This window comes from Helianthus annuus, chromosome 9 (genome assembly GCF_002127325.2).
Source record: "Helianthus annuus cultivar XRQ/B chromosome 9, HanXRQr2.0-SUNRISE, whole genome shotgun sequence".
In the NCBI taxonomy this organism is placed as follows: domain Eukaryota; kingdom Viridiplantae; phylum Streptophyta; class Magnoliopsida; order Asterales; family Asteraceae; genus Helianthus; species Helianthus annuus.
In genome coordinates, this window is record NC_035441.2 from 8604367 (window position 1) to 8616359 (window position 11993).

General features: G+C 38.1%; 1 protein-coding gene across 4 annotated transcripts; it reads left to right on the forward strand.

The window, feature by feature from the left end:
* Nucleotides 1-457: 457 nt before the first annotated feature.
* Nucleotides 458-7827, forward strand: LOC110877134 (disease resistance protein RUN1). Of its 4 annotated transcripts, XM_035977280.1 has the most exons (9): nt 458-1066; nt 1172-2273; nt 2363-2671; nt 2766-2865; nt 2948-4291; nt 6737-6847; nt 7044-7107; nt 7213-7295; nt 7485-7827. In XM_035977280.1, the coding sequence occupies exons 1-3, from the start codon at nt 588-590 to the stop codon at nt 2369-2371; spliced, it is 1590 nt and encodes a 529-aa protein (XP_035833173.1). In that variant the 5' UTR covers nt 458-587; the 3' UTR covers nt 2372-2671; nt 2766-2865; nt 2948-4291; nt 6737-6847; nt 7044-7107; nt 7213-7295; nt 7485-7827. The 4 variants fall into 4 exon arrangements, with proteins under 4 accessions (XP_035833173.1, XP_035833172.1, XP_035833169.1 ...); XM_035977279.1 differs by having other exon boundaries at nt 2766-4291; XM_035977276.1 differs by lacking the exons at nt 458-1066; nt 1172-2273 and having other exon boundaries at nt 2362-2671; nt 2766-4291.
* The last annotated feature ends 4166 nt before the right edge of the window (nt 7828-11993 follow it).

Consider the following 11993-nt stretch of genomic DNA (forward strand, 5'->3'; position numbering starts at 1 on the left):
ATCCATATGGACCAAACCAAGACGATTCAGTGATTTACTCAGAAAGGTGTATATAACGATATATCTTGTTTTAGCACTTGTCTATGGAGTTACACAACAATCCAAGTATAAAACATCATATAATGATGTTTCGAAACATGTTACACCTGGTCCTTTATGCCCTTAATACTTATACTAAAGCCTCTGAAGTTAATAAGCTACAGATAAATAAATAAATATTCACCTTATAACTAAATAATTACATAACTTTGTTTAAATACATTTTAGTTGTATATATAGAACTTGTTAGGTGGGTCGAGACCTAAAAAGAAACTTGGACGAAGAAGGATCATGGCTTTGAAAATTTAACAGTAACTTCCTACTAGTCTTTTCCTTGAAAATTCATATTATGAACCTTATCTTATCTTCAGCAAATAAGAGACTTTACTTTCTCCACGTTATTTATTGCATACTTTTTTCCAATCAAAATATCAACTCTTCAAGACTTTCTTGATCATCTATTCATCTCTTTCAATCTTGTTTCCGATCAGTTTATACAGATTTTCCCCACGAACAAAGATATCATTTTTCGATTTTTGAAGCATACAATGGCATCTACTTCAACTTCCTCAGTTAGAAAGAGTTTCAGTTATGATGTCTTTTTGAGTTTCCGGGGTGAAGACACCCGTAAGACCTTTGTTGATCATCTCTACCATGCTCTTGTCAGTAAAGGCATTATTACTTACAAAGATGATGAGAAAATCGAGAAAGGGAAAAGGATCAATGATCAGCTCATGAGATCCATTGAAGACTCGAGAATTTACATCATAGTTTTCTCCGAGAACTATGCATCTTCGTCGTGGTGCTTGAACGAGCTCGTCAAGATTATTGAGTGCCACAAGATGGATGGGCGGACTGCTTACCCTGTTTTCTTTAATGTGGAACCGAGGGAAGTCCGCCACCAAAGTGGGGCAGTTGGAGAAGCCTTTGCCAAGCATGAAAAGAAAGAGGCTGCTGGAAGATGGAGAAATGCTATGAAAGAAGCAGCCGATTTGGCTGGAAGAGAGTTGAAGACCACCTGTGATGGGTAATCCCTTCTTGTTCCTTTATATATGATTATATGTTATAAATTTGAAATTGATTGTTCATGGGGGGTTTTGAGTAATCCAATATAATCTTCTTTAACACACAGGCATGAAGCCAAGTTTATCCAACAAATTGTTCAAGACATTTCACTAGAGCTGCGTTTCGTGAATTCAAATTCGAGCAATGATGAGAAATTAATAGGCATGGAGACCCGTGTAAAGGATGTAGTTTCATATTTAAAAGATGCTTCTGTTGATGTTCACATGATAGGGATCCTGGGGATTGGAGGTGGCGGAAAGACGACTTTGGCCAGAGCTGTTTTTGATCATATATCCGATTCGTTTGAAGGTAAAAGCTTTGTTGAGAATGTCAGAGAAGTTTCAAAAGGCTCTGGTATGAAGGTATTGCAAGAGCAGATCCTTAAAGATGTGTTAAATGATCAAAGCCTTGGTGTAACAGGCGTTTATGAAGGGGTAAATATGACGAAAAAAATGATTGGTAGTAGAAAGGTACTTATTGTTCTGGATGATGTGGATAATATCGAGCAGCTTGAGGCGTTAGCAGGTGAGCATACTTGGTTTAAGTCAGGAAGTACAATCATCATCACAACAAGAGATGAGCATGTGCTGGTAGCACACAGAGTGAAGTTTATTCATAATGTCAATCTGTTATCACACGAGGAAGGAATTCGCCTCTTCAGTAAGTATGCATTTGGTAGCGAGATTCCAGTTGAAGGGTATGAAGAGCTCTCAAGAAAAGTTGTATATTATGCTGCTGGTCTTCCCTTAACAATAAAAGTGTTGGGTTCATCTCTTTGTGGTAAAACTGAATGTGAATGGGATGATGCCATAAAAAGACTAAAAACAATTCCTGAAGAGCAAACTTTGAAAAGATTGGAAATCAGCTATATTGGTCTAGAAAATGATCACAAAGAAGTATTCCTAGAAGTTGCATGCATATTGAAAGGTGATTCAAAAGACTCTGCAATCAGAATACTTGAAAGTTGTGGATTCCATGCTCGATTTGCTTTAAAAGTTCTTGAGCAGAAATCATTGATAACTGTTTCTGATCTTGGGCGTTTAGATATGCATGATAGTATTGAAGAAATGGGCATGAATATCGTTCGCCGTTTGCATCCTGATGAGCCTGGCAAACATAGTCGATTATGGATTAAAGAGGAAATTGAAGATATATTGGTGAATGACTTGGTAAGGTTTAAGTTTATTTTTAAGATAGAAAACCCAACCAAATTCAATCTGTTAGGACAAAAGTTTCATGTTAGCTCTTTTATTTGCAGGGTACTTAAGCAACTAGAAGTATAAAAATGGAGTATTTATCTCTTGATATAGCTACAACTATGAAAGGGTTCAGAAAGATGAAGGGACTTAGATTCCTTGACGTGTATAGTGAAGTTGACATGTATAGTGAAGATTTCACATTGGAAACTGATCAGATTGACCCATACTTACCAAACACCTTACGAAGTCTAAATTGGCATGGATACCCTTTTCAGTGTTTACCTAAAACATTTCAAGCAAATATGCTTGTTTACCTTCAAATGGATGCCAGCCATATCTCTCAATTATGGGGAGAGGGAGAAGGAAAGGTAGATTATTGGTGGATTGGTTGTTTAGCATGATTCATTATTATGCTACATTTTGTGATTATACTGACGTTAATCCTCTTTTTCCTTATGATAGGTTCTTAATAAACTAAGATTCCTTAACCTCACTCGTTCAGATTTGATAAGCTTTGACCTTGGGATGACTCCAAATCTTGAAACATTACATCTTAATGACTGTGAGGACTTTGTAGAACTCAACATGCTTAATGGATGTCCATATCTCGAGACGTTACATATAATAGATTGCTATTTTTTTAGAGAACTTCACATGCCTTTTGAAAGTCCAAAGCTAAAATCAATCAACCTAAATGATTCGATGGTGAGTAACCTTAACCTTGGGAAGACTCCTAGTCTCGAGGAGTTAGATCTTGGTAATTGCGGAGACTTTGTTGAATTACACATGCCTTTTGAATGTCCAAAGCTAAAATCCCTCAAGCTCAGCAATTCTAAGGTGAGTAACCTTAACCTTGTGCTGACTCCAAATATTTCGAAATTAGATCTTAGTGGATGTAATAACTTGGTAGAACTCCACATGCTCGTTGAATTTCCACATCTCAAATATCTCAACCTCAGTGGTTCTAAGGTGAGTAACCTTAACCTTGGGTTGACTCCACAACTTGAAGAGTTAATTCTTGAAAAATGTTTTTTTCTTCAAGAAATTCTTGCTCCAATGGGATGTCTAAAGAATCTTTTCCACTTAAAGTTAAGTGGTAATATCTTTGCATATTTTTTGTTTGGCAATTGGTATAAGGATTATTATCTTTATCGCACAGTTAAGTTAAAACTGATTGTAGAGTCCACAGATATATGTCCATTGCATCCCGACAATAATTTGCCAAAGTTTCATGTTAAATGTGAATATGAAGAGCCTCGACCCTTATCTAGTGGAAATGTTGAGAAGCTCATTTCTTCTTGTCTATGTGCTTGCACATTCCTTGAGTCTTTTTCAGCAACTATTTTTGGTCTACAACGTTTAGCAGAGCTTACACTTATAGGCAGTATTCCAGAGGCGCCCAAGGATCTGTGGCAATTAGAAGGGCTAGAGAAGTTAACTTTGTGGATGAAAGAGATTAAGCATCTTCCAGATAACATTTGTATGTTGAAGCATCTGAAATCTCTTAAGCTTAAATCTTGTTGGCTTCTGGAGCAGTTACCCAAGGATCTTGGCAGATTAGAGAGTTTAGAGGTGTTAGACCTAACAGATTGTATATCCTTACAAGATATTCCAAACAGCATCTGTAACATGAAATGTTTAAAAAGTTTAAATCTCTCCTTTTGTATTCGAGTCGAGAAACTGCCAGGGGAACTCGGACGTTTAAAATGTTTGGAAATGTTAAATATAGAAGGTTCAGGCATAAGGCATCTTCCGCACAGCATGTTTCAGTTGAAAGCTCTATGTCTTGTATGGTCTAGGTGGCGGCTTTTGAGCTATGGTTTTACATGCCTGAATGAAATCTCAGGAGACACGGCCTTCTCCTACGTACATCAACAACCTTATGACCCGTTCGAAGTTCTTTCAGGCAATCGATGTTGAAGCAATCAATCAAGCCCATGTGATTTCATCATGTTTGTGATTTCCTTCAATATATCAGTGATATCAAGGTATGCTTTCTTAAAATTAATGCATTATGTTAATTGATGTTCAAACAGTCAATTTAACTTTGTGATTTATAAATGTATCAGTCCTTGAATGTCTGTGATTTCTGTTGGAAATACATATGTTTATATATTAGTTAAACTTTAGTTATGTGATAATTATTCGAATGATATGTATATGTATATGATATGCAAACCGATGATTAGTATAATAGGGGTAGTATGATAAGCGGTTCAAAGGATAAGTGGGTATGCATATTTAAACTGCATTATAAGGCAGTTACCCGCCAAAATTCTAACCGCCAAATATGTAACATATAAGTATGGATTGCCGGCAAATGTTTTGATTACCAAGACATTTTCCCTCCAAACAGAAAGTGTCCATTCTGCATTCATTTCTTTCTATCTATTCATATTGTATCCGTGTGTTCATCATGCCTGCATATCAAGGTATGTTTTCCGCTGCAAGTAGTAATACGTATGCAGACAATGGTGATGAATCGGCTGTCCAACATAGTGGTATCAGAGCCACGTCAAGATCCGATGCAGAAATCAAACCAACAGCCACAATGATGCCATGTCAACACTGCAGTGATGAAAAGAATGAAAGGAAACGAAGATCCCGACGAGAACGTTTATGTTATTACTGTCACTTACCCGGTCATCAAATCTACACATGTAAAGCAAAGGAAAACGATGAAGAATTACAACTAATTCGGCAAGCGATTAATGCCGGAATTAGAACCCAGAACGAAGATGTACACTGTCATGATGAAATGATAGTCACAGGGACAGACGGTGGACAATGGAAGGATATCTGGTATGTTAATTCAACTTTTCATCATCATTACGTGGGTAATATTGATGTTTTCAAAAGGGTCAAGCATATCATGGGTGTCGAAACGAAATCCGGTATGAATAATTTTTTATTCATACGCGGAGTAGGGATTGTTGAGATGAAAACAGGAAATGATACGCTGAGAATTCCTAGTGTATTTTACTCACCGGACATTGATCGAAATGTTCTAAGTCTTGAACAGTTAACCCTCCAAGGTTTCACGGTCAGAAAATCCGGTGACTCGTGTAAAATATTTCCTATGTTTTCATCTCCGGTGGTGAACTCTGTAAATGATACAACTGGGCTCTCAAAAGAACAAGAACTGGGGTTAAAAGAGAAAGAAAGACTGCATAATATGTGCGGAATTGATGATGAATTCAAGAGTGATTATCTGAATTCATATTTTGAATCTCTGAATGTATCGGAGAAGGAGGGAGAAGACTGGAATTTAATGATCTTAAATTCTTTAGAATTTCATAATTTCGATGACTGCAAGGCCCTAATGGATATGCTCGATGATCGTGAATACGTATTCAAGTACAAAGTCATTTTACAAAAGAAATTCGAAGACTTGGTTCGGTGGTTTCTGTATGATTATATGGGAATTACTTCAAGGCCTATTCCTCCTTTCACCACTGATCAAAAGAAAATAGATTTACTAAGTCTATACATTCTAGTGGCAAATGATGGTGGGTATCGAGAAGTTACAACTGAGAATACATGGCCAATTATAGCGAAGGATTTAGGTCTCGGATATGAAGAAGGAGATCACATAAGAATAGTGTATGCTATGTATCTTGATGTCTTAGAATATTACTACAAGTTCAAGACAGTTCAAAACAAGGTGCAAGTAAAGGAAATGATTAATGAAGATGCTGGCCTGCGGAAAAACTGTGATAGGAAGTCTGGAAGTGCAGACATGGTTCAAGGAAGTGCTGCAGGGATCAATCAACATGATGAAGGGTCGTCACAAGAAAGCCACAGGAAGATCAGAAGTGCAGGTAACACTCATGAAGGTGCTGAAATGAACAGTCAATCCATGCATTATGCATTGTTTGCTGAAGACGGATGGGCAGACAACTGGAGTGCTCGCAAGAGAAGGAAAAGATTTAATTTTACCCACATTAGGAAGGCAATGGAAGAGGCAAACCGAAGTGTGATGCAGAAGGGTTCCAACATAACCAAAGTTTAAGGGGGTTGTGTTGGAAATACATATGTTTATATATTAGTTAAACTTTAGTTATGTGATAATTATTCGAATGATATGTATATGTATATGATATGCAAACCGATGATTAGTATAATAGGGGTAGTATGATAAGCGGTTCAAAGGATAAGTGGGTATGCATATTTAAACTGCATTATAAGGCAGTTACCCGCCAAAATTCTAACCGCCAAATATGTAACATATAAGTATGGATTGCCGGCAAATGTTTTGATTACCAAGACATTTTCCCTCCAAACAGAAAGTGTCCATTCTGCATTCATTTCTTTCTATCTATTCATATTGTATCCGTGTGTTCATCATGCCTGCATATCAAGGTATGTTTTCCGCTGCAAGTAGTAATACGTATGCAGACAATGGTGATGAATCGGCTGTCCAACAATTTCAGGCAAGCAAATGTTAAAGCACAGCTATTAATAGATGTTCAAGCAATTGATAAAGTTTTAGTAATTTCAAGTTTTTTTGGTTTGGGAGATTGATAATGCGTTGGTGATTTCAGGTAAGATTATGATGTTTAGAACGTTTTGGATTTTAAAGTTATTTAAAAGTGAAAATTAAAAATATATATATTTTTTTGGGTATATTTTACATCATGTTTTTCATGTGAAACAAGTTCTTTTTATTTATGTAGTATCTTCGAATCTACAACATTTTACCCTGTATCATAATTTTTTTTTTCGTGACTCGTTTTGCAGTACAGAAACCTGACCCACATAGTAGGACAATATGGGTGAATCGCGAAAATACGGTGCATACGCGGTATTTTTCTTGATCTTTAGAAGTGTTAGATATAACAAGTGCAGGCGTAGGTCATCTTCCTCAGAGCATTTTTTAATTGACAGTTTGTTATTTTGTATGGTCTAGTGATCTGCTTGAGTCGTTTGGTTTTACACCCCTGAAACCCCCACTGGAGAGGTGATTCGAGTCACAAATAAGTATTGTAACAGGTATTATGTTACAGTTTTAATTAAAAGTCTTACTTTGATTTGAATTGGTTGTAGAGTAATATTGATGGTAGGTAGGTATTAAAAAAAGCAACTCAGTTCATAGTTCATGTGTATATAATATGGCTTCTTGGGTATTGTCTACTAATAAATTGTGTTTTTAGTTTTAACTTGGTTTGTTTGCATTTTCAGGATATAATAAAAGTGGTTTATGGATTATTAGCAGCTGGTAGATAGTTGAGTGGTTGGTTTGTAGTTTGTAGATAGTTCATGGGTTGGAAGGCATATGTTGGAAAGCTGGAGGAGTAATTGTGACATAATGCCAAACTTAAAAGAGTATAAAACAAGAAGTGTTAGTTAGCACAGATAGTGTTAAAGCAATTGATCTGAGTTAAGGCGATTACATCAAGTGCGCTATCATCGTTTGCCCCATATGGGTTGAGTTTTGGAAATTTTGAATATTTAAGGTTGAGATCTTAGAACGTTTTTGTTTTTACTTTCTGGAATTTAATATTGAAAGGATTGCTCCAATATACCCAAATGTGTATTCTTTATGTGTTAGCTGCACATTATACATATATTAGGCCGTGGGGTATGGGGCGGGGATTGGGCGTGGGTTGGGGTAAAACGCCCAAGGCACCACCCCGGGGGCTTGGGTTGGGCGTGGCCCCCATTGGCGTGGGTTTGAAGCCGGGCGTGGGGCGGGTTAGTAGGTGACATGGCAGGCTTTCAATGGCCAAACCAAACTCATGCCCCCCAACCCAAGCCCCCACCATACCCCATGGGCGTGGGTTTGAGTAGTGGGGGGACTCCCATTCCACGTGTCAACCAATGCCCCAACTCAAGCCCCAACCCAAGCCCCACCATACCCCATGACCTTAAAAAACTAATCTTATGAATAGTAACAGGTGGACACCTGTCCACCTCAGGTTACTTTTTTTACCCTGTCATCCTTTATTTGTGTTTATAACTTATTTAATACGTATATATTTAGAATAAATTATGTTGGTCCAGTGGTTGTGGTGCATTTGCTTATATCTACAAAGCCCAAGTTCAAGACTCTTCTGTGTTCTTTTTTTTCCTCGCTTCTAGAGCTTAGGTTTTCGAGGGCTTACAGAGAGAGCACAAGGGACATGGAGGTTTTCGAGGGCTTACAAAGAGAGCACAAGGGACATGGAGGTTTTCGAGGGCTTACAGAGAGAGCACAAGGGACATGGCCTTCGGTTGTTATAAACTCAGGCGGATCTCTGAGCAGTGGTGGAAGGTTAATTTTTTTTGAGCCCTAAATCTCAAATAAGAAATTTGTGTTGAACAATGAAAATAGAGAGATGCAAAGAAGGAGTAGTCGATAGAAAGAGAGAGCGAGGATGACCGACCGTTCCCCGGCGGTGACCACCGCTACCAGAAACCAAATCCGCTACTCCCATTCTCAAACACAGTGGCGAAGGCGCGTTTTGCTGTGAAAACCGTATGAGACGGTGGCCACCAAAGGCTGTGTGCAGTGACGGTGTCTAGGTTTGAATTCCCTAGAATGAATTTCGTCACCAAGTTCCAGTGAACCCTTTTCACTTGAATGTTATCCTTTCTTTTATACAATTGACTTCTTTGTGATGAAATTTGTAGGTCCCGTTTTTCTGGTGGATCGATAACGTAAACCTATCCTTGCTTATCAAGAACACGGTAACGGGTGCGGAATCCCCGTGACGGTGCAAACCAAACAAAGTGTAAAATAAGAAGACGCGTAACCAAAAGATTCAATATCTATTGATTAGGGATGAGAACAACCCGAAACATATACAAACAATGTTAATAGACTCTCTCTCAAAGTCTCACAGGCCTATTATCTCTCGTCCAAGTTTCACACAGAAACTATGAGACCTATTTATACTAAAACAGAGACACAGACTTGACGAAACTGAAAAGGAACTCGGCGAATCAAATCAGAGTTGACGAAACAGAAGTGTTTCGTCGACAACCATTACAAATTCAACTTCTGTTTCGTCTATACTAATTTGGCCCAACAAAAGTCAAAGCCCACATAAGATTTACGGCCCAAATGTTGGTAACGTTTCCATCTTTCCATAATTTCAACCATGTGACATCACCGGGAATAGTTTGCGGCTCGCCGTGCTTCGCGTGTCGAACTCTGTGGCGCACGACGGAGGAATGTCGTGACGTCGGGCTTGAGCCGGACCTAACCGTGTCGAAACCAAGTTGTACCGAGCTGAGTCGCGTCCACACAAAGTGTATCAACAAACTCCCCCTTGGACGCTACTCGTGATGGTTCGTCTTCTGTGATGGTTTGTCTTCTGTGTCTTTCATGTCGGAGGATCTTCAAAGTCTTCACGCGTCGTAAGAAGAAAGTGTATCAACAAACTCCCCATTTCATCTAGGAAGTGTGCTAACAAACTCCCCCTTAGAATGAACTCTCCTTTGAGTCATGCTCGTGAATCTTTTGATCTTTAATTCTTCAGATCCTTGTGGTGTTGATAAAGGGTCAGCGGCAACTCTATCATCATTGTCTTTTGAGTGCCTTCACGTCGTGTCTTCATTCCAAATCTTGTCATCGAACATGTTCTCCTCGCCTTTAGCATCTGCACATGCAAGAAATCTAAACACATAATGAGAACAACTGCTTGGAATATAGTTTCCATAAACAAACGACACATGTGAGATCAAATCTCAATCAAACACCTACCGACAACAGTTTGAAAGTTTAAAAATTTTCAATTTTAATCCTTTAACTTTCAAAACACGTTAACTTCGACTGTTTATGAAGGTGCAATTGTTTTCTGGATTACGATCAGGATATTGGGTAGGATAGACTCGAGTTCCAACATCGGTCAATCAAAAATAAACTAGAAGCAAAATCTTTTTGGCTTTTATAAAGTTTATATGAAAACACACCTAAAATCTTTTTGGAATTTTTCATTTTTCAAATTTAAAGACGGAAAACAATACATAAATATATACAAACATTCTTTTTGCGAGTTTCGAGGGTAAGAGAATCATATCAGTGTACGGTCATGCCAAAACGCTCTTCCTGTTCAATTAATTAACGTTCAGATAAGCATCCTATAACGATTATCGGTATTGTTGTCCACATAAGCTCAACTTATCAGATGTAATCATGGCGAGGGGATACGATTAGTGTATGATTTATACTTACCGACCGGTGTTCATCCACACACGACACATTCCCGTATCAAGGTATGCACGAGAATTCATCTTACCGGTGAGTATACCGATTATCATCTGTTTGACCGTATAAGATGTGAGATACTCACTTATTTTGATTTGAAAACAAGCCCTATGTGATAAAATCACTTATTGATGAGGAACTTGATTTTCAATGCATGAGGGCACAGGAGCAAGTCCGTGAACAGGTCAGTACTTTCGTACAGCAGAGAGACGAACTTGACTCCCGGATAAATGTGATATATTATCGCTTATTTTGTTGGACATGTGATTGTTGATCACTTATTGAGGTCGAATGCAATATGTACACGTATGTATAGTATCATGGAAGATCTAGACTTGCGTCCCCGTTATTTTTCGGTAAAAGATACAACCATGATACCCAGATGATAAGCAGCATAAAGACCGAATATCTCAGAACCTCGGCAATCTCTCAAACGAAATTTCGGTACCAAGACCATATGCCAATGAATGGTTCCCACCTGGTCTTCAGTCGATTTAAGTTTACATCACCCTGCACACTTTAAAATGATTGTGAGCCTACCGATACATCTTATATAGAGCTGCTTATCATTTTTCATTTAAGGTTTAAAGAGATTTCGACAGACCATTGATGTACTATCATATTCTCTTTTGCTCGCCAGGAAACTCATTTTTGTTTTTCTATTGTTTTTGTGTTTTTGAAATTTTTCGATGTTTTTGGATTTTTAAAATTTGGATTTACTCCCCCTAAAATCAACAAACTAAGATAAATTTAAGAAACACAAAGGTATTTAAAAAACGATTTCCCGATGTCGGTTAACTCATGTTTTACCTCAATGCCGTTTACCAAAATTAATTTTAATCAGAAATGATTTATCGAATTTTGGGAAAATGAGTTGGCATGTCGGTAAGCAGTGCGGACCATGACAACATTGACTAGTTTCATATTGAAACAATCATGTGTCTGGCCAAAGAGTGTTGTACGAGATAATAATAATTCAAAAAGCAGCTTAAATATCGACAAATATAGGAGAGATTAGAAATTTAAAACCGTATCCTGCAACTGCTTCGTGCATTGCAAGGAATCTGAGTGCTCTCCCAAACTGGACATCCACCCGGTGTGGATTTCAAAGTCGATTCTTTGTTGCTACTTCAATTGACCGAGAAATCTCTTCACAACAACAAGATCAGAAACCTCCGGGTCCGGCTGGTCTTCCATATTGCACCAGCGAAGGTCTTTGTCTTTCTCTTTGAGAAGTAGTGTGCGGTTGTTCAATCCACGCCAAGGTATCCGCACACCCGGTTGGTTTGTACAACAAACACATTTTCTTCAATCACACCGCGAAGAAATGTACACTGGACGTTCATCTTGTGGATTGTGAACTTCAGACGTGCTGCAGGTGCATACATTTTAATTTGAATCTATCACGGGGACCCGATCAAAGCCTTTAACAATCACACTTTTGGAATGATTTTCATTTTGTCGAAGTTATCAGTTTCTTTCAACAGACAACTCTGTTT